General features: G+C 38.6%; 1 protein-coding gene across 3 annotated transcripts in view; it reads left to right on the top strand.

Moving 5' to 3' along the window:
• Positions 1-15333: 15333 nt before the first annotated feature.
• MGAT4D (MGAT4 family member D) overlaps positions 15334-23876 on the top strand; it is a 152250-nt gene continuing 143707 nt past the window's right edge. For all 3 annotated transcript variants that reach the window (XR_012477010.1, XM_074229263.1, XM_074229264.1), the window contains exon 1: positions 15334-15532. Coding sequence is in view for 2 of the 3 variants with exons in the window: in XM_074229263.1 (XP_074085364.1) it covers positions 15439-15532 (94 nt within the window). In the remaining variant the exon portion in view is untranslated. The remainder of the gene's footprint in view (positions 15533-23876) is intronic.

A 23876-nucleotide genomic window follows, 5' to 3' on the forward strand; every position in this document is an offset into this window, starting at 1 on the left:
TCTCACCACTCTTCATCATGTACCTTCCAGTACATGAGCTTGATGACTTCCCTGCTAATTTTTATTTCTCTTATCCTCAGTGAAGAACTTTTGGTCTGTCTGGTAGTAGACCAAATACCTCAGCTGCTTGGTCCATTCTGGCTAAATTAAGAGGGACTGGAGCACACCTAACCATGTGGGCTCTACTCCTCTGATTCAGATAGCAAGATACCAGTGGAATTGAGAGTTTTAGAATTATTGATTTAGAATCTGTTGGGCTGAGTGTAGTGCCAAATCTCAACATGGTGACTTTGTTAAATCGGGGTAGCCCAAGATGAGACCAGTTTCCTATTTGATAATTCATTTATCAACAATTCCATAAATCCCTTTACAAACTTGTGCATTAAAACATCTCCACTTAGTCGCTCTCTTCTTTCATTTTTCCAGACTCATACTTTCATCTGTGTGGAGTATTCCTGGTGAAGAATTTCTTTAACAAATTCAATATAGCACTGACTCTGTAATTTACAGCTTTAGGGAGGTAGTTGGAACCCTGAGAAGTTTAAGTAACTTGCCAACATCATCCAGCAGAATGTTTTTATTTTATATTAATCATCAATTAGACTAAAAGTAGTCTGTGACTAAGCTCTGCCTCTGTCAAAGAACATCGATCTTATTCTTTGCAATTGGAACCTAGACCAGGAGTTCTTCATCTGGAATCCACAGACCAATACCTCCCCCATTTCAGGGGTCCATGTAGTTATTTCAGGGAATTCATGAACTTGCATGAGGGAAAAAAAATCACATCTTTATTTTTACCAACTTTTGAGTTATATAATTTCTTTCAACCAGGAATTTTAAAAAGAAAACATTATTCTGAAAAAAACGGCCTATAGGCTTCACCAAACTGTTAAAGGAGTCCATGAAACATACAAGATTAAGAACTCCTGGACTAAAAAATAAGTCAATCAATAAGCATTTTCTCTTTTTTTTATTTATTTTCTCTAATTTATTATTTGTTTCTAACATTCTTTTTAAAAAGTTTTTGAATTCTAAATTCTTTCCTTCCCTCCTTATCTTTCCTCATTCATTGAGAAGGCAAGAAATGTAATCTCCATTATACATATGAAATCATACAAAACACATTTCCATATTAGCCATGTTAAAAAAAAGGCAAGAAAAATAAAGAAAATGAAAAATAGGGGCGGCTAGGTGGCACAGTGGATAAAGCAATGGCCCTGGAGTCAGGAGTACCTGGGTTCAAATCCGGTCTCAGACACTTAATAATTACCTAGCTGTGTGGCCTTGGGCAAGCCACTTAACCCCCATTTGCCTTGCAACTCCCCCCCCCAAAAAAATGAAAAATAATTTTACTGCAATTGGACTCGAGTTTGACAGTTCACTCTTTGGTGATGGAATTGTCTTGGATCATTGTACTGATCAGAGTAGTTAAAGTGGATTTGATTATCAGTATAGTCATCACTGTCTATCACTTGTTCTGCTCACTTCACTCTGCACTGACTAGTAGGTTTTCTCAAGTTACTCTGAATTCATTCTACTCATCATTTCTTGTAGCACAATAGTATTTTATCACAATAGTATGCTATAACTTGTTCAGCCATTCCTCACTTGATAAGCAACTCCTTGATTTCCAGTTCTTTTTCACCACTTAGAGCTGCTATAAATATTTTTGTACATGTAAATTTTTTCCTTTTCCTTTGATCTCCTTATGATACAGTCCTGGTAGTGGTATTCCTGGATCAAAGGCTATGCACAATTGGATAGTCCTTTGAGCATAATTCCAAACTGTTCTCCAGAATGATTGGATCAGTTCACAACTCCATGAACATCTTGTTCAGCATTTGTCATTTCCCTTTTCTGTCTGGTTAGCCAATTTGATAGGTGTGAAGTGGTTTCTAAAAACTGTTTTAATTTGCATTTCTTTGACCAATACTGATTTAAAGCATTTTTTCATATGATTATAGGTTGCTTTGATTTCTTCTCCTGAAAACTGCCTTTTTATATCCTTTGGCCAATTATCAATTGAAGAGTTACTTTTATTTTTATAAATTTGACTCTATATATTTGAGAAATGAGGCCTTTATCAGAGACCCTTGCTATAAAAATCTTTCCCAAATTCCTACTGTCCTTCTAATTTTGATCTTGTTTGTACAAAACCTTTTTATTTTCATATTATCCAAATTATCCATTAACTTCTCATGATCCTCTCTTTATCACATTTGGTCTCTTCTCAATGATAAAATTTTTCATGCTTTCTCTTCAGTGAAGACATAGGGGTAGTCCAACAAGGTCACATATTCTAAAGCATTACCTCCCTTCATCTGAGCCTGATTCCTCCATCTTGCTCTTGTTTTAGGATGTTCAACCCAGTTTAACTTCAGGTCCCTCTTAACAGATTGCTGATTAGGGCAGTGAAAATAGATACTCCTTGGGATGAAGAAATAATGGCTACTGTTCCTTTGCTTCTAAGATTACTAAGTCAGTACTTGGGTCCCTCCCTTTCTGGACTTTGAGTTTCACTGTAAAAGTGTGGCCTGGTGCAGAAAGCATCCATCAGATAAAGCAAAAGTCATGTCTTTTGTCCTGGCTCTGCCACTAACTCTCTGAGTAATTTTGGACCAGTCATTTGGTCTCACTGAACTTTGGTTTCCTTATCTATAAATTGAGGAGCTTCTTAAGATCCTTAAGAGTTCTTTTAATCGATGATTCCTTGAAGGTTGCATAGTGCTTGCTCCTTCATAATTTGCTTGTATTTGGCTAGTATCCTGATTTTTAAAAAATTTATTAAGGCAATGGTGCTAAGTGAAAGCATCCTGATTTTTAACATGAGAACTCGGGAAAAAATTCTGGAAAAGATCCCTTGAAATTTTTTTCTTTCAAATTAAAGAGATCTTAAATGGAGAGAGGCCATTTTCTTTTGTGAACCTACCAACAATGTTGGACCTGTTTGTTGTGTGTGTGTATATATATATATATATGTGTGTGTGTGTGTGTGTGTGTGTGTGTGTGTGTGTGTGTGTGTGTGTTTGTCATATAATTCCAACAGTGATTGGGATTATAATTTCTTCTGTGCAAAAAAAATCTAGCTGGTTGATGTGTATGTGTAAAATAAATACGCACTGAAAGATCTGAGTTCAAATTTAACTTCAAATACATACTAACTGTTTGACCCTGGGAAAGTCACTTAACCACTATTTACCTCAGTTTCTCAACTATAAAAATGGGGATGCTCTATAGGTCACAAAGAATTGGAAGACTAAATGACTAAATGACTGAATGACTAAAAACAACTATCTATCCCCATGTATACACACACACACACACACACACACACACACACACACACACACACAAAGAGAAAATCAAAAAGACAATTGTTTAAGAACTTTCCACTTAGACTACAGTCTCCTTAGAGGTAGGGACTATATTGTTCCTCATCTTTGTACTTTTAGTACCAATATATTAAGAATTTGTGATTTTTGTCATAGCGGAGAATTCTCCAGTGAAACTCCAATGAACCATGGAGTATATTATTACTATTAATAATAAAATGGGGGTGGCTAGGTGGAACAGTGGGTGGAGCACCAGCCCTAGAGTCAGGAGTACCTGAGTTCAAATCCAGCCTCAGATACTTAATAATTGCTTAGCTGTGTGACCTTGGGCAAGTCACTTAATCCCATTGCTTTGCAAAAAAAAAACCCTCAAAAAATAATAATAATAAAATGGAAGATGCTGTGTCCAACCAAGGGACAAAAAGAATTTCACCAAAGAACTGGACAAGCTAGTCAACAATGATGACAGTAACAGGTCTTTTTATTTGTGGTATTTAAGGCAAAGTCTAAAAGAAGAGGTCACATAGCTGAACTAGAGACACCCAAGAGATTGAGTGCAAAAAATAGGGAAGATTGCTAGGGCAAGAAACTCCTCATAGTGGGGTCAGAGCCTATACCTCCAAATTAGAACAGCCCTCTTTGAACACTTCACACAGGTCAGAACTAACATCTCCAAATATGAGAGCCAGGAAATATTACTGAGACTCTCAGGTGATGCTTTTTTTGAAAAATAGTATTTTGTTTTTTATAATCGAATATAAAGATAGTTTTCAACATTCATTTTTGTAAGATTTTGGTAAGATTTCACTTTCCTCCCTGTTCCCCAAGACAGCAAGTAAACTGAAATAGGTTTATATATGCAAAATCATGGTTAATACATTTCCATCTCAGTCATGCTGTGAAAGAAGAGTGAGAGCAAAAGAGAAAGACCCTGAGAAAGAAAAAAGAAAAAGCAAATTTAAAAAGTGAAAATAGTGTGCTTTGATATACATTCAGACTATGTTCTGAATAGTTCTTTCTCTGGTCGTGGATGGTATTTTCCTTCTCAAGTCCTCTTTGATCATTGTTCCTGTTGAGGAGAAATAAGTCTATTATTGTTGATCATCATACAATGTTGCTGTTAATATGGACTATGTTCTCCTGGTTCTACTCACTTCAATCAGTTCCAGTTCATGTAAGCCTTTTCAGGCTTTTCTGAAGTCAGTTTGCTCATGATTTCTTATAGAACAGTGTACCCCATCACCTTTAAATACAATAATTTGTCCTACTATTTCTCAATATTTGGCCATCCCCTCCAATTCTTTGCCACTACAAAAAAGAACTGCTATAAATATTCTGGTACATATGGGTCTCCTTTTTTTATGATGTCTTTGGTTTGTGTTTTTTTTTTTGCAAGGTAAATGACTTGCCTAAGGTCATACAACTAAGTATTAAGAGTCTGAAGTCACATTTGAACCCAGGTTCTACTGAACTAGCCCAGGGCTAGTGCTCTATCTACTGCACCTAGCTGCTGGAACACAGACCAGTAGTGGTATTGCTGAATCAAAGGGTATATACATAGCTTCATTGTCCTTTGGGCATATTCCAAATTACTCTCCAGAATGGTTGAGTTCACAACTCCCCATTAGTGCATTAGTGTCCCAATTTTCCTACACTGATCAATCCTCCAACATTGATCATTTTCCATTTTCATCACATTGGACAATCTGATAGGTGTTTTAATTTGCATTTTTCTGACCAATAGTGCTTTAGAGTATTTTTTCATATAACTATAGACAGTTGAAATTTCTTTATCTAAAACTGTTCATATCATCTGACCATTTATCAGTTGGGGAATGATTTGAATTCATATAAATTTGATTCAATTCTTCACATATCTTAGATATGCGGCCTTTCTCAAAAATACTAGCTATGAAAATTGTTTTCCAGCTTTCTGCTTTCCTTTTATTCTTGGTTGCATTAATTGTTTTTTTAACTTTTTAATTTAATCAAATCAAAATTGTTTATTTTGCATTTTATAATGTTCTCTATCTCTTGTTTGGTCATAAATTCTTCACTTCTGACAAATGTATTATTCCTTGCTTTCCTAAATGACTAATCATGTGTCCACTCTGACCTTAACCTAGTATAGAGTGTGAAATGTTGGTCTTTGCCTAGTTACTGCCATACTATTTTCTGTTTTCCTAGCAGTTTTTGTCAAATAGTGAATTCTTATCCATGAAGCTGAAGTCTCTGGTTTATCAAACAGTAAATTAAAATAGTTACTATATCTTGTGAACCCTAGCCTATTCCACTGATCCACCACTCTATTTCTTAGCTAATACTAAATAGTTTTGATAATTGCTGCTTTATAATAGAGTTTTAGATCTGGTATGTCTAGGTCATCTTCCTTTGCATTTTTTTCATAAATTTCCTTGTTATTCTTAAACTTTTATTCTTCTAGATGAATTTTAATATTATTTTTTTTAGGTTTATAAATTTTTTTGTAATTGGATTGGTATGGTACTGCAAAATAGATTAATTTAGATAGAATTATCATTTTTATAATATTAGCTTGGTCTACTCATGAGCAATTGATATTTTTCCAATTTTTTAGATATGACTTAATTTATGTGAAAAGTATTTTGTAATTGTTCATGAAGCTCCTGGCTTTGTCTTGGCAGGTAGATTCCCTAATATTTCATATGGTTTACAGTTATTTCAAATGGAATTCTCTTTCTATATCTTGCTGCTGAGTTTTGTTGGAAATATAGAGAAATGGTGATGATTTAGGTGGATTTATATTATATCCTGCAACTTTGCTAAAGTTGTTAATTGTTTCAGATAGTTTTTTTTTTTAGGTTTTTTGCAAGGCAAATGGGGTTAAGTGGCTTGCTCAAGGCCACACAGCTAGGTAATTATTAAGTGTCTGAGACCAGATTTGAACCCAGGTGCTCCTGACTCCAAGGCCGGTGCTTTATCCACTACGACACCTAGCTGCCCCTAGATAGGTTTTTTGATGATTGGATGATCAAACTAAAAAGTTGATTCTCTAGAATTCTCAAAGTATCATCTGCAAAGAGTGATGTTTTATTTCCTTATTGTTCTAATTTCTTCAATTCCTTTTTCTTCTCTTATTGCCAAAGCTAATATTTCTAGAACAAAATTGGATATTATGATAACAGACATCCTTGTTTCACCCCTAGATCTTATTGGAAATGCTTTTTTCTGAAGGTAATAGTTTTTAAAAAGAGGTAGTCCATAATGCTGTAGGACTCCTGGACCCATGATTGGGGGCACATCAGGTTCATGGATCAATATTTCTCAGGGCTTTTATGGAGAAGTGAGGGAATCCTACTCATAGGTTCTCCCCCTTAAGATCACAGGAACTGCCTAGGAAACTGTAAGTTTCTTGTTGAATGTTTCAAGTATAATGTTTCTAGATACACAAGTAGGAGTGTAAAAGAGTGACAGAAGAATAGAAGGGAGTATAGGAGGACGGGGAAAACACAGACAAAGCCAATCTGTGGGTAAAGAAAGATTATGTTAAAAAAAAACATACTGTAACAGAAGGCTACACATTTTCCCCAGACTATAACTGATCTTTGAACACCTTAGGTAAATATCTTAAAGAAGGGTGTAGAAGAACATGGACAAAAGTTGCAAAGGATGGACAGGATTGAGATTAGCCCTACTTGAGGGATCATGCACATTAACGAGGAAGTCAAGGATACATTAAAGCACTGATATATTAATAATAAGATTATTATCACTAAAAATAAGATAGCAGTCTACAGATAAGCTATAATATTATTGTCTCATGGAGATCACTTGAACAAGAGGTCAATGTTCAGAAGGCAGTAGGGTGTAGGAAAAATAACCCTGGATTTGGAAGCAGAGGACCTGGATTTACATCCTGCTTCTGTGACATTTCAGAAAGTCACTAAACCTTTCTAGATCTCAGTTTCCTCATCTATAAAATGAGGATGTTGGCAAAGAGGAATTCTATTACTTTTCAGTCATGTTTTACTCTTTGTGGCCCCATCTTGGGGTTTCCTGGCATATCCTGGAGTAGTTGGCCATTTCCTTCTCTAGTAATTTTTACATATGAGGAAACTGAAGCAAAGAGGGTTAAATGACTTGTCCAGGGTCACACAGTTAGTAAGTATCTGAGACCAGATTTGAATTCAAGTAGTTGAATCTTCCTGACTTCAGGGCCAGTCGCTCTTTCCATTGTACCACCAAGTCTTAATGTGTGGATTCCATTTATTCTTGTTAGTCTGAGGGTCCCAGTTCTCTTCTTGAGGGTTCCCTTGGGTGATTTCATAAGTTTTCTTTGTATATTGAAATGTTTGTGTTTGTTGATGATGAGGTTCAAGCTTAAGAATAGTTATTAAAAAAAAATCCTGGTCTATCCCAGCTTCTTCAAGTTAAGCCTAATTCACTGAAGGAAAAGCTTTGGAATAGGAAGGAGTGAATTTTATCCCAACTCCTGAATGAATTTGTAGACAGTCATACCCTTAGTTTAAGGACCCACCTGTGATTGAGTCCTACAACCAATTTCTCACAGTGTTATTACAGGCTTTCTCTTCAATGGTGTCACATATTTTAGGGGGCCTCCAGGTTCCAACTCCATTGCAGGTGTGGAATGAATAAATGAATGAATAAGCATTTATTAGTGCTTATGCAGTTGAACCTTAAAAAAAAACAGTTCCTGTTCTCAAGGAAATTGTATTTTAAGTGGGAGAGAAAACACCTAAGGGAGAATTCTAAGGGATGTTGCTTTAGACTCCTAAGAAGTACTGATCTATAGTGGTGATACTACACAAGTAGCCTGCGGACTATTAAACAGGTAGCATCTGAGTTGTTAGCAATAGATATGAACACTGCTGGGGCTAAAACTCCCCAAGGCTTCTAGAAATTAAATAAGAGCAGTGAAGTCTTCTGCATATCTAAAGTCTGTCCAGAAGAAGCACAGAAAGTTGAACCATCTCTGCTGATCTGTGCTAATAAGAACCTGGGTTTCTGACCCTCACATCTACCCCAAATTGATTAGAGTAGAGTCTTGTGGATTCTTGACTGCCTGGACAACAAAGACCCTTCCTTCCCTACATTCCCAAGAACACTGCTCTAGATAGAAAATTGTCTATCCTTAATTATTAAGGTTAATCTCAATTTTACCTTAGAGATATGAATTTTGACCTGTTTTTTTCTGTCTTGTTTGGCTTAAAGCCATTTGCATGATTGGGACTGCATTGATTTGAAGTTGGATGAGCTATTTCAGGATATCAAAATCACAACAGAACCTGACTGCTTTTTATCCTCTTTCCTTCAGCCTAGCCTGACACCAATCCTGCATCCAAAATCATACAACCTTTATGGAAATAGACAAATTATTCCAGTATCTTTGCTAAGAAAATTCTGTCATAGATATGACTGAACAACAACAGAAGTGTATACAGATTAATGATAAAGGCAAAATATACTTGGTTTGAGTTCCCTGTTCTACTTTTGATGGATAACCCTAGATCCTCTATGCTACTACTAACAGAGTCCTCTCATTCCTTTTCCAAAACTTCTCCCTGCAGATGCTCTCACCAAATTCCTGGTTAGGGCTGTATTGACATGGAAACTATCTTTCCTTGGTCCTTGCTCATGCCATTCTAGTCACCTCTGAGTTTTTGGTGCTGAGTCCTGGCTCAAGTTCTTTCACTAGGGGATAGTTATCTGGACTTTCAGATTCACAATCAATGAAGAAAGAGGCAATATAATACACTAACCAAAGAAAAAGGGGTGTTGACCTTTAATAATTAATATTGAAGGTTGTCAGGTGTGCTGACATCCCAAAGGAAAGATTCATATTTGTGGAGATACTGGCATAACTGATAAGGCACAAAGATCCTGAATTGGGAGAAGTCATCCCTTCAGGCATGTCCTTTTGAACATACCAACTACTGGGTGTGCTTGATATCCAGCTCCAATCTTGGTTAGAGGCTGTTCCTTTCTTTTGATGGACTTTTCAGATCTTACATTCTTATAGCAGAAAGTACAAAAACGTTTTACAAAGCTGTATCTTTGGAGATTTGACTCTAAGTCAAATTCTGCACATGCCTGAACAATCTGCTATCTTAGAAAAAATTTAACCAAAATTCAGCAAGGATCCTTCCTCATTTTGGGATATTCCCTCCACAGGGAAAAGAGGTCAAGGATATAAAGTCTCGTCACAGACTTCTTATGCAGTAGAACTTTACTTTCATAATCAATGGTATCATCTATATTAGGACCTTTTTAAAATTTTTTAAAATATTTTTAATTTAAGACAACAGGGTTAAGTGTCTTGCCCAAGATTATACAGTTAGACAATTATTAAGTGTCTGAGGTCAGATTTGAACTCAGGGATTTCTGACTCCAGGGTCAGTGCTCTATCCACTGTCACCTAGCTTCCCCCAGTCTCTATTCCTAACATAGATGTGAATTGAATGAATGTACTCTTTTAAACATTTTAATTTCCAATTGTTTATTTATATTATTAATGGATTAATATGAAGAAGTGTGAGGTGGGACACCTTACTTAAAAAATAAAACCCAAACTTCCCTCCTGAGAAAGTCTTGATAATTTCTGTATTAACCAAACTGATCTATCCTTATGACTTACCACTGGATTTGGATGATTCTGAAGGAGAGAATTTGTTGACTGCACAAATCTGCTTCATTTAAATCCAATTCACTTTCAAGTCAAGACATCACCCTCCAGATGGCACTGATCCTCTTCTGAAAGGGTAGATGAACAATCTGTGAGTAGTAGTCGTAGTAGTAGTCGTAGTCGTAGTCGTAGTCGTAGTCGTAGTCGTAGTCGTAGTAGTAGTAGTAGTAGTTGTCTCCCCTGAGGGAATCAAAAGTCCAGTTCCAGTTGGGCAATGCTGCTTTTTCCTTTTCCTCTCCCTCCCCTTTCTCTTTCCTCTGTCCATTAAGGGACATGTAGGCCCTCTGTCCAAAGGAATAAAAATTTTGATCCCTTATGCTTTGCAAGGTATCTTTGAATTTGAGGGCTAGATTTTTTTCTCCCCTACTTATTTATTCTATTAATGTGCCTTTTTTTTTTTTAGTTTTTGTAATGCAATGGGTTTAAGTGGCTTGTCCAAGGCCACAAACTGAGACCTGGGAAAGACCTTTATCTTAAAATGGTGCACCCTAGGCTATCACCAGTCACTTTGACTTTTGTCTTGCCATTGGACTTGAATGACTCTGGAGGGGTGAACTGATGACTTTGCACAGCTCTGCCTCACTTAAATCCAATTCACTTTCAAGTCAAGCCATCACCTTCCTGATGTCATTGATCCTCTTCCCCAAGGAAGGATCCAAAGCAAACAAAAACATCATCTTTAAGGAACTGACAAGGACAAAAATAGAACCACTATATTCGGTAGTCTAGCCCTACAGCTACAGTTTGATCTGATTTAATAAAGTATATCTACAAAGTTTTAAGGTTTGCAAGGCACTTTACAAATATTTCATAGCAACCATGGGAAGAAAGAATCATCATTCCCATTTTACAGATGAGAAAAATGAAACAAGTTAATAATTTACTTAGCACAGCTAAGAAAGAAATGTCTGAAGTTGAATTTGAAATCTGGTCATTCTGACTCTTTAAATGTAGCTTTGCCATCTGGTTGAAACTGGCAGCAATAATACTAATACAGAATAGTTTTGAGGAGAATGTATTGTAAATTTTAAAATGCTGTAGAATTAACATCACCAATTGGGTATATAGTAGAATTTTTTAAAAATTCAAATGATCTAATTTATTGCTCCCTAAATTCTTCCTTTCTTAGATCTTCTGTAAATAGGTTTCTTATTCACCTCTTCATGTTTATCTACTGCTTTCATAATCTTCCTCCCACCTTAACTCTGTTTTTCATTTCTGTCTTTGATTTCCTGATCCATTCCTGAGGTTTTCAAAGGAAGAAAATGCTGAGTTGGGGATCATTCTTAAATTGATAATTGATAATTACATTGGTAATCAGTAACCCAGAGAATCTTTCAAGAAACAAAGGAGCAAAATAAGAATAAGGAGTAGGAGCAATCTTTAAAACATGACAGGAAAGGAATAAGAACATGTATTAGGCAGGTGGTACTGGATACTGTTGAGAAATAGGGGAAACTTAGTAAAGATGTAGTAAATATTCAGGCTCTGATGGGACTACACCTTGTCCTTGCAGAGAGGCACTGCAGTAGGAAAGAATAATATTTGGAATAAGAGACCTTGGTTTTCTGTCTCAAATCCTGTCTGACACTTTGTAATTGTATGACCAGGGTGAGTTGCTTAAACCAATCTGAACTTCAGTTTTTTCCATTTGTGAAATGGAATAATGCCTATAATACTCATCTCCTGGGATTAGTATAAGGTTCAATTCAGGGAGATCATATACCTAGAGCTTTTTGTGTAAGATATACACAAAGCAATTCAACTGAATGGATTGGGAGCTTCAAACAATCAATGGGATAGATTTTTAAAAAAATTACCTGGTCAATTCAATCAAAATGTTACACTGGTCTAAGAGTAACCAAAACTCTTTGAGGTCCCAGAGTAACCAGTACTCAAGTGAAGCCAGGTCCAAGCTACTATCCTCTTTTAAAATGCAAATTTTAAAATTAAAATGCAAATTTCTTAGGGAAGAACAATTTAAGATCTTTAGTGCCGAAATGAGCCTAAAAAATAATCCAACTCCATTCTGAGAGGATGTTTTCGGTATGTTTTAGATATGGGGGAGGGGAGGAACAGGAAGAGGAGACTGCAATCCCTTCTCCTTCCCCAACCCCCAACCTATTACTTTAACATCCAACCTGTATGACCTGGGGACTTTTCTGAGTACTTCTTCAAGTACTGCTTTCTGACACTTCCTCTCAAGAAGTAATTTGTTCATTATCATGAAGCTAATAGAGTGTTTGAGACTGCAGTCTAAATCAGGTCCATCAGCTCAGGATTTATAAAGCACAAGGAAATGGGGTTTAAGGTTAAATGTAGGTTCATTTTGTGGAAAAACTCTGGTAAGTTCTCTCAGACTCAAGGCTTAAAAGATTACACAAATTGTTTATAATTTACCACAAAAAATTCACAGGTGTCTACAAAAAGCTCAAGTTACTACAAAAGACTCATGGGTTAGAATCTCCAGAGAAGCGGTATGATAGTGAGTTTCAGTAGGAAAAGAAGAGGATGGGAGAGCTTTTGGGGATTCATGCTCCCCCAGAGTGGCTGATTTCCTTCAGGAGGACAAGAAAACAGGGGAGGAATAGGAGAGTTTGAGTGATGAAGCTTCCCCCAAAGCAGGCTACCTTCCAAAGGAAGGATAAGTAATAGAAAAGAATAAAGGAGAGTGGAATCTCCTCCAGAGTAGGCTAATGTCCAAAGGCAGAGGAACAACTCAACTGAGGAGTTAGCTGGGCTTTTAGGGAGGATGTGGGGGTGGGGGACATAAATTGTAGAGGAGCAGGAGTTCAAAGTGCAGAGCTGAGGTAAAGAGGGATATGCAAATGAGGATTGGAAGATTGATCCAATTGAGGACTTCACCCCTTCAGGCTAAGGCAAGGATCCATTGTTTTATTGATAAGGGCTTGTGTTTTGTCCAGGAGAGGCTAGGTACTTAACTAAAAATTGGACTACGGGCTAGGGAGAAAATAGTAGGTTAGTATAGAGATCATAACTATAAAACATTTCTCTGTCCAATTTCCCCTACTTGAAATGTACCCAAACCTGCTCATAACCCAGAAAAGGAAATTAAATCATACCATGGAGAAAGGGAATTTGAGAGGGGAAGTTAGGAATGGAGATGGTGGCATTAGAGGAGAGAAAATCATAGGATTTAAAGCTATGTTATTCTGCCTCATTTTGCAGATGAGGAAACAGAGCAGAAAACTTAAGTGATTCGCTCAGCATACTAGAGTTATTAAACTGAGGATTTCTGTTTAGTTCAGATCCAGTTTATTTAGAAATTGCTGTAATTGACATTTTGATTTTTTTGGAGGGAAGAGTTAAATAGAAAACAAGCATAAATTACTGAATGGAAAAGTCTGTCACAGTTTTAGTCTCCCCTCCCTTTTTTCTTCAAAATCAGAAGTAGATATAGCTTTATCAAAAATCATTTGGTTCAGATAGTCATTGTAAAGTTGAAAGGATAATTGAGAGTGAGGGGCGTGATGGCAATGGGAAGGAAGGTGAGGGGGGCTAGGGTGGGAAATGATGAGAGTGAAGATGAGGCAAGGGAGAAAGATGAGGGACTGGGAAAGGATGTAAAGTAAGAAAGGGTTAAGGATTAGGAGATGGTGGAACTGGAGAGGGGAAGGAGAATTTGGGAGGGGAGATATTCTCGATTCCTCTCTCCATTCCATATATAGATTCCTTAAACCTAGGCTGGGTTTCAGGTTTGTCTTTGTAACATGTTATCTAAATCAAATCAATAAGCATGTATTAAGTGATAAGGGTATACCAACTTGAACATACTAGCCCCTAAATAAATAATTTATTAAACAGACTAGGGAGGTTAGGGAGATAGTGACACTGGAGAGAAAACAGGAACCTTATACTGGTGGTGATGATGATGATGATGATGATGCTTGTTCTTCCATTCTTGAAGAAGACCATGATATCAGAGAGGTGATGCCATGACAAGCACATGAACAGGATTTGAGTGAGGGGAAGCTGTGCTAAGTCAATATGGAGCCAGTGGCTAGATATGAATGAGGACAGCTAGATAAAGGTCACACTGCTAATTAAGTGTTTGAGGAAGGATTTGAATCCAGGTCCTCCTGACTTCAGAGCCACTGCTCTACCCACTGCAGCGGCTCTGAGGACAAAAAAAAAAAAAGATCCAGCACTTTTAAGTTTAATCTGCAATATTGTTTTTATCATCACGTTCTTTGTTTTATGCTTTAAAGATTTTATTTATTTTGAGTATTACAATTTCCCCCCAATCTTACTTCCCTCCCCCCTCCCCCCACAGAAGGCAATTTGCCCGTCTTTACATTGTTTCCATGGTCTACATTGATCCAAACGGAGTCATCACTTTCTTAAGACTAAATAATCAACAAAACAGTAACTCAATCCCAGATTTGAAGTGTTTGTGAAATGCCGATGGTGAAAATTTCAACAATTGCCTCACCGCCTATTGAGCTGGCTCCACTTGCCCCTGGAAAGAAGGGAAGGTGGGAAGCTGTTGGGACAAACCGGTGACTCTGGGAGAGAGCATCCTCTTCATGTATTCAAATTCGGCCCCAGATACTAGCTGAGTGACCGTGGGCAAGTCACTTACCCCCGCTAGCCTCAGTTTCCTCATTTGGAAGTGGCAAACCACTGCAGTATCTTTGCCAAGAAAACTCATATAGGGTCCCGAAGAGTCCACCCGACTGAAGAACGACTCAGCAAGCCGAAGGAGAAGGCGGGAGGGAGTTGGGGGGGGGGGGGGCGGCAGAGGGCAGTTAGGGCTGGGAGACCGCAGGGCAGATGAGCGCGCTCGCCGGCTCCACTCCCCGGCGCGCCCTGGCCGGCCCGCAGACACTTCGCACATGGGGACAGCGGCCCGGGAGGCGTGGCGCGCTCGCCAGAGAGCACACGCCCCGCGCACTCCGCAGGTTCCGCCAGTTGTCCCTGCGCCTGTGCCCAAAGCTCCCCAAGTCCGGTGGTGGCGGCGCGCGGCGCGACTGCCATTCCGCCTAGCTGGGCAGGTGCCCGGGGCCGGAGAGGGGCAGCGGGGGCCGGGGCTGGACAGCGGGGGCCCGGGGCTGGGCAGCTGGGGCCGGAGCGGGGCAGCGGGGGCCGGGGCTGGACAGCGGGGGCCCGGGGCTGGGCAGCGGGGGCCGGAGCGGGGCAGCGGGGGGCCGGAGAGGGGCAGCGGGAGCCGGGGCTGGACAGCGGGGGCCGGAGAGGGGCAGCGGGAGCCGGGGCTGGACAGCGGGGGCCGGAGCGGGGCAGCGGGAGCCGGGGCTGGACAGCGGGGGCCGGAGAGGGGCAGCGGGAGCCGGGGCTGGACAGCGCCCAGCACAGGGGTTCCAGGAAGACGACGCAACAGCCGCTCCAGGTTAGGGGCGGCCCCAGGGTGGCCCTCAAGGGGTCCTGGGGGGCCGGGGCTATGAAATGAGGTTCAGGCACTGGAGTGTGTTCGCCCTGCTGACGCTGAGCGCCTTCCTCTCCCTTTCTTGGCTCCGAGCTGAATGGGAGCGTCGGATAGGTAAGGATCTCTGTGGGTGTCTGCTCCCCCAGCGCTCCACCCCGCATCTATTGCCCGTTCCCTTTGATACCCCTTTAACTTACACCGTATCCTGGGAATGGGTCCCCCCCACCAGTTTACTTCCAACTCTTCCCCCGTCCCTCCCAAGAAATTAAATTCTGAGTGAAGTCCTGCCCAACCCCTGTGATCGAGTTTTTCCTCAGGGATGTCTCCTGGGCTGTCAGGAGTGAAGGATAGGGGGTGCCCCAGGCGCCTGTTTTCCTGTGTCCTCCTCCCCCGCGCCTTTCTCCCTTCTCTTCTGAGCCTCCTGAGCCTCCCGATCTCTGCGCACCACTCCACCACCATCTTTTCTCTTTGCACCCCTTTTCTCATACCCCACACAGTCTGGTCCAGGACTGCTGCAACCATTCCCTTGGGGGTTTTTTTGGGGGGGGGGTCTGAGAAGAAGTGTCTGTACTTTTCTTTTTTTTCTTCTTTTTCTTTTTGGTTTTTGCGAGGCAACGCAGTTAAGTGACAAGTGTCTGAGGCCGGATTTGTACTCAGTTTCTCCTGACTCCAGGGTCTATGCTTTTTTCACTGTGCCGCCTGGCTACCCGCTCCCTGGACTTTTATTTTCGTAGAAAAATCCCTTTTTAAGTTATGTCTTAACTTCTAAAACTCGTTCCCAGAGGTTTGAGAGAACTTTTGGTTGTCATTGGAAAGAATTTTTTTTTTTATTGCTACCCTTGAAGCCAGCATGGAGCAGAATATCAGTTTTATTTTCTTTATCCTCTTATCTTCCTTCTCTATTTTTCTTTCTTGAAGGATGATGCCTAGGCTCAAATGCCAACTGATGCTTACAATCTGTTTGATTTTGGCTGTCACAACTTCCTTTGGCCTCAGTTTACTTATCTGTTCAAATGACCTCCGAATTCCCTGTGAGCCTTGACTCAAAAAGACCCAAGGAATTCTAAATTAATGCCATTATTATAGCCATCTCATTGTAGCCAATTTCCCTCTCCTCCAGGAGCTTTGACATTTATTAGTCATACCGCACCCCCCCTTCCAGAATGAGTGATCATGTAAATAAATTCAAATCGTTTAATGCTTTTTTCAGAAGCAGAAAGTTAAAAGTCTCCCCCCCCCCCCCCATTAATTGATCTGAGTTGGGTTTGGTAGTGAGTGACTTGAAGGCTGATGATAGTATCTACAGTTTTTCAAGGGATGGTGAAATGTTTGGAAAATGACTTATGACTATGAGAAACCCTTTATAACTTTGTATTTGAAGTTTGCCTGATTTGTAAGTTTGGTCAATTTACAGAATTTGTAATCTTTTATGAGATTCTAGAGAATGGGGAACTATTTGTTCTGGTGATAAATGAGGAACTATTTGCTCTGGGCACTTCTGCCAAACTTCGAGGTCTATTTCCTATGAATCCCTTTAGATAACTCTGACTGGGTAAATCATCTCCATACCTCAGATTTCTAATGCATAAAATGAGGGGAGTAGACTAAAAATGTCTTAAGTTCCTTCTACCTTTAAATCACATAATATCTCTTAATCTTTATTATATATTATCTTTATATATTTTTATCTTATATCTTTATATACATCTTTATGTTTAGATGTAATGAATGAAACCCAAGAGATCAGAAAAAACAAACTTAATAAAATAAAAACATTTTCTTTTTCTGGGTATTATGTATACACTTATGTGGAATCAGCTTTCAGGTACAGAACTAGCCACTGACAATATATGTTCATATTTAGAAAAATTTCAGTTTGATCTTCAAAAAAGTACAATTCTTTTTAATATAATTTTCTCCCGGGGCAGCCAGGTGGCGCAGTGGATAGAGCACTGGCCCTGGAGTCAGGAGTACCTGAGTTCAAATCCGGCCTCAGACACTTAATAATTGCCTATCTGTGTGGCCTTGGGCAAGCCACTTAATCCCATCTGCCTTTCCAAAACCTAAAAACAAACAAACAAAATATATATATATATAATTTTCTCCCAAAGTATTAAGTTTCAAAATCTATTCATTCTTCCCTCCCTGAGTTGTTAAACAATCCTATATAGTTTATACTGGTGAAATTATGTAAAACACAAAATAATGCAATTTCAAAGTAATCCTAAAGTTAAAATGTCTTCTAGTACTAAACTGAATCTTAAATGGATTCACAGATTGAAGACAAAAAGGGGGATCTAAAGAGCTCTCTTGAGTCCATTCCGATCATTTTACATTAGAGAAAACTTAAACATGAAGTGATTTATCCAGTGTCACCCAAGTCCAAGATCTGAACTATGCTGTGGAATGAACTACATAATATGATGAGGTTATAATAGCTTATTTTTATAGTAACTTCAAAACTTTTTTTTAAAAACTCTTCTTGACACTCAGATACATTTTCTGCTGAATGTCTCTTCTCTTCTGACCCAATGGTAATTATATTGCTCCAACCCTGGGAGCAAACAGCCTCAGTCTGTTTATTCTCTTGCCTAAATTGCCTAAATTCTCTTATTCTCTCTTAATTTTCTCTTTTGCTTGAAGTTCCAAATTGAAGGACATGGGCACATTTCCCATGTTTTACTTTGGTTGCCCGTAGCTTTTCTTAACTAATAGCACTTCAACATTCTCTTTCACAGAAAAGCTATACCAGATTCAAAGTATTTTCCAGATCAAACTCTTCTGATATGTTCATTTTTACTAGTTGTCCAGAGGATACTTTGGTTTTTTTTTAACTTGTAAAAAAAGTACTTTATTTGAAAAAAAAAGTAAGGTTCTACTTATTTCTATTTAAAAAGAGACAGTCTACCTGCCCTCTGTCACACTTTACACCTGTAGTTTCCTTCCCATGCTATCTTGCTCTACCAGGATATCATGAGGATACTTCAGTTTAAAACCAAAAGTGTTTAAATTAGTTTACATTGCCTCTAAAGAGATAAGAAAAGAGTCCTCCTTGCACACAGGAGGCATGCTCTCCCACAGGTTACTACATCATGGAGGGGGGGAACATGAGGAAAATGTAAGTGACCAGAACAGATATATGGAGGGCATACACATACAGAGCATTTCACCATGTCTGTCCATGGTAACTCTATGATGATGCTGTACTATTAATAGTTTCTAGTATTGGCATTGTACTACTCTGTTGTTTTCATGTTTACTAATCTGTCTGGGCTTTAACTCTTAGTGAATTTTTTTTAAAGATTTCATTTATTTAAGGCAATGGGATTAAGTGACTTGCCCAAGGTCACACTGCTGGGCAATTATTAAGTGACTGAGGTCACATTTGAACTCAGATCTTTCTGACTCCAGGACCAATGTCTAACCACTGCACCACCTAGCTGCCCCTAGGATTTAGCTCTTTAAGACTTCTAGCTAGACTCTCAACTCTATTTTGCTAAGCTATAGTGAATAGAAAGCCCCCAATCTAGGGAGAGGCTAATAATGCTCTTTAATCCCTAATAGGAAGGTATGCTATTTTTCCTAGTTTTTTAAGGACTGTGGACAAAAGCCTACTGGAGTAACCAGGCTAAGGATAAGCCGTTGTTTTAGCTGATTCAAAAATTTGTGATCTCAGACTGTCTGGGATCTGCTTTATCTGACTTTGGGTTGGAGATTTCTTGTATTATTTGTTGTATTTATTAAATAAGCATCCTGTGTCACACAATTCCATTTTAGGGGCTTTGTCAAATAAACTCACATAGGAGATGTTGGGCATGAAATAAAGTTGAGCAAAAAAAAAAGCTTTCTGAAGAGTGCAAGGTTCACCTACCTGTTCCATATTTCTGCCTTTCTATCAGTCAAACTCTGGATTTTTGTTGTATTCTGAACAGTGCAGGATGTGTCCTTGTATGTTAAAATCACTCTTATAGGACTCAGACCTTTAGGTATGATGACCAGATTGTTACTTCTCCAGTCTAACATCTTCATCGGTTCTGGTAGTAGATGGGGCTATGGTCCTTTCTCAGAATGATCTGAAGGTCTGCCTGAAAGACTAAATAGTACCATGTTGCATACTAATATTTTAGCACCTGGAGCAGTGAATTCTCTAATGATTTCCATGCCCCAGTTTCTTCTAGCCCCTCTATAGACAGTGTGTCAGTGGGTAGGACACTGGTCTTCAACTCACAAAGATACTTATAAGCTGTATAGCCCTTGGCAAGTCAGTAAGCTCTTTTTGCCTTAATTTCCTCATTCAGTGGCCTTCAAGGTCCTTTCCAGCTTTAAATTTATAATGTATCAGCCTATGAACTTTAATTTATCTTCATTTTTAAAGCACTTAATTTTCCCTTCACAGAGCCCAGCACTTGCTTGCATATTGCTGGTTTCAAGGGATTGCCCATGACCAAAGAGTTTACTACTTGCTGATCTACCTGGCTATTGATGTTGAGACTCTCTGTTTTTAGGCAGGCTAGCCCCTGTAAAGTAGATATCATCTTTTTTGCTCCCACTATACTTAAGGCTCTTTCCGTAAACTCCTTTGCTCTTGCCTAATTGTAGTGTAGATAATTGTAGTATAGTGTAGTGTAGATGGGTTGGTTCTCAAAGGCTGTTCCAGCAGAGCAGAAGTTCTATCAGGCTTGACTATGATTTGTACATAGTAGGTAATTTTAATAAATGTTTGAGTCATATTAAGTATACGAGGACCAGGGAACCATTGAAATACCAAAATATTAAGGGGAATGAAATTTTACAATTTCCCCACTATTGTATTTTATAATAGGGATTGACATTTGACTCCGTAAAAGAATCTTGAACAGGCTTCTGCTATGGAGTGTGAGGTGAGGCAAACATTTTTTAGCTCCTACTTACAGACCTGGAATGACCTGAGGTGAAGCGATATCCCATAACCATATGTGTGCATGAGCACTGAATTTAGACTCAAGTCACTAGGTATTCTTTGCCTTCAGATCTTTGAATTTTAACTTAAAATTTTCCTTTCTATTATGAACTTAAACATGAACATTTCAATATACAGAGAACAGAAAAGATTGTATTTGTATTCCAGATGTCTAATTTTTTTTTTTGCAAGGCAATGGGGTTAAGTGGCTTGGCCAAGGCCACACAGCTAGGTAATTATTAAGTTCTGAGGCTGGATTTGAACTGGTGCTCTATCCACTGTGCCACCTAGTTGCCCCCAGATGTCTAATTTTTAATGTAAATTTCTCTTTTTTTAGTAGTACCTGCATTGCCTTAGTGGGTAGAGAATTATCCTGGTACCTGGATACCTTTAGACATAAGGCTACTTATTCTTCTTGACTTCTCTAAAGTATTTGATACAATTTTCTCCTGCATATGCTTTCTTTCCTGGGTTTTCACTACACTGCTCACTTTTGGTTTACCCTCTACCTATCTGATTATTCCTACTCAGGCTCTTCTATTAGATTGTCATCTACATCATAGGGCCCTCCAGTCTCTCTTCTCTTTTTTCTCCATACTCTCTCACTTGGTCATCTCAAACTTCTGTAAATCTGGTTATCAGTTCTGCAGCTGGTTCCAAGATGTATGTATATTTTACCCTAATCCCTCTCCTGTAACTACAGTATCATATCACTACCATTCAGTTAGACATTTAAAACTAGATGTGAGGGGTGGCTAGGTGGTGCAGTGGATAGAGCACCAGCCCCAGAGTTAGGAGCACCTGAATTCAAATCTGACCTCAGACACTTAATTGCCTAGCTGTGTGGCCTTGGGCAAGCCACTTAACCCCATTTACCTTGCAAAAACTAAAAATAAAAAAACAATTCAAAAAGATTTTATTTATTTTGAGTTTTCCAGTTTTTCCCCCTATATCTTACCCCCCCCCAAGGCAATCTGCCAGTCTTTGAATTGTTTCCATGGCATAACATTGATCCAAATTGAATGTGATGAGAGAGAAATCATATCCTTAAGGAAGGAACATAAAGTATAAGAGATAGCAAGATCAGACAATAAGATAACCAGTTTTTTTCTTCTAAATTAAATGTAATAGTCTTTGGTCTTTGTTCAAACTCCACAGTTCTTTCTCTGGATACAGATGGTATTCTCCATTGCAGAGAGCCCCAAATTGTCCCTGATTATTACACTGATGGAATGAGTGAGTCCATCAAGGTTGATCATTGCCCTCATGTTGCTGTTAAGGTGTACAGTGTTTTTCTGGTTCTGCTTATCTCACTCAGGATCAGTTCATGGAAATCCCTCTGACCTTCAAGTACTTTGAGACTGTTTCCCCAGGCTCTTCAGGTAAACTTCTTTTGGTATGATCCCCTTCTGGATTTTCTCTAGTGTCTAATGTTCTTTCTGAGATGGGAACTTAATATAATTCCCTGGATGTGGACTTAGTAGGATTGGGTATGGCAGAACTATTGACTCTAAGTCTTTCCAGTTCAGTTGAGGATTGCATAGTTTGATGTTTTTCCTTTTTTTTGTACACTATTGTACTCTTTTGATTTGTATTGAGCCTGCAGTCTACTGTGATTCTCACACTTGCTTCTTTTTTTGCTGGGGGATTAGAATGTTATTTTATTTTTTTTTCTAATTGCATGCAAAGATAGTTTTCAACATTTATCTTTCTGTAAGCTTTTGAGTTCCACATTTTTCTACCTCTCTTCCTTCCTTCCCTCCTCCTTCCCCAAGGGAATAAATAATCTAAGTTGTTCATGTACAGCCACCCCACAACTTTTACAAACTGCTGTTTAATTGTACCCCCTTATGTTATATTTGTGAATATGATTTACCAGTGGTTTAGTTTAGTTGGGGTCATAGAGTGGAGGCCCTTAAAGAATATTTAATAATAAGAGATGAAAATGGAATGAAAAGACTGATAGTTATAAGAATGTAAGAAGGACAGCTAAGGGGTGGCTGTCCTTCTTACATTCTTGTAAGGGACAAAAGCAGAGATTTAGAGCCACTTATTCCTTTTCATGAGATTGGAAGTGTAGAACTGGAAGGGACCTTAAAAGCAATAGTTTTTCTAAAATTAATTTAATTTTTTCAATTAACAAGTTTTTATAGCCTCTCCCCATTACTCATACTGAAAAAAAATAGGAATATTAAACTTCTAGAATAAATATGGATAATCAAGTAAAACAAATTTGGACATTGGCCATGTCCAAAAATTTATGTCTCATTTTCCATTATGACCTCTCTGTCATTTTTTTTCTTTTAACATTTTACAGTTTAAGAAACTGAGCTTCCAGAGAGTTTAAATGACTTGCCCAGGGTCACATGAGTAGTAAGTGGTTCATCTAGAATTTGAATTCAGGTCCCTTTGGCTCCAAATTCAGCTGTCCTCCCCATCCTGTTTCATTTTGGTTGTTTGCTTCTGTATTTTTTCCCTTCAAAGTATATTCCAGATTTTGTTGCTATTTGAGTAGTGTGGACATAGAAAGCTATCCTCAAAGCTAGGCAGCCCTGGGTTCTAGTTCTTCTTTCTGATATAAACTATGAGACCTGATCAAACAATCTGTGTAGCTTTCAGAGAAGACCAAAGGTTCTGATGAAATCACAGGTCTACTCTTATTTTTTTTTATAAAATATCATTATAGTCAATATTTACATTGTTCTGCTTTTTATGTCTTGACCCTTTCCTTTTAAATCGTTTTTTTGTTTGTTTTTGTAGGGTTTTTTTTTTTTTTGCAAAGAAAATGGGATTAAGTGGCTTGCCCAAGGCCACACAGCTAGGTAATTATTGAGTGTCTGAGACCGGATTTGAATTCAGGCACTCCTGACTCCACAGCCAGTTTGGTGTTCTATCCACTTTGCCACCTAGCCCCCCCTCCTCTTAAATCTTTCCACATTTCTTTGAATCTTTCATACTTTTCATTTATCGCACAATAACAGTCCATTATGTTCATATAACAGTTTTTTAACTGTTTCCCAATCTTCAGACTTAAATCACTGAGCTTGTAAGACAGTTCCTAAGATTCATTTGATACTGAAAACATTCCCACTCCCTCACCCCTGCCCTACCCCCACTGTAACATCCCTATAGCCTTAGTGTTGTCATCAATTTTTCTATTTCTATTAAAGAGTATTTTCTTGAAGTATTATTGCCACATGTTCCAATCATTATATTTCTGCTGACATTTGTAGGCAATGTGGTATAGGGTTGTCATGAGAATCAGACACCCAAATGCCAGCTCTGCCCCTCACCATATGATACTTTTGGGACATTCTTTTACCTTTCTGCAACTCAGTTTCCCCTACTGTAAAATGTTTAATTTAAAAAAATTTTTTAATTTTTATGAATTTTTTTTAGTTTTTTTGCGAGGCAGTGGGGTTAAGTGGCTTGCCCAGGGCCACACAGCTAGGCAATTATTAAATGTCTGAGACTGGATTTGAACTCAGGTATTCCTGACTCCAGGGCTGGTGCTCTATC

Source organism: Macrotis lagotis, chromosome 3, assembly GCF_037893015.1.
Source record: "Macrotis lagotis isolate mMagLag1 chromosome 3, bilby.v1.9.chrom.fasta, whole genome shotgun sequence".
NCBI classification, from domain to species: Eukaryota; Metazoa; Chordata; class Mammalia; order Peramelemorphia; family Peramelidae; genus Macrotis; species Macrotis lagotis.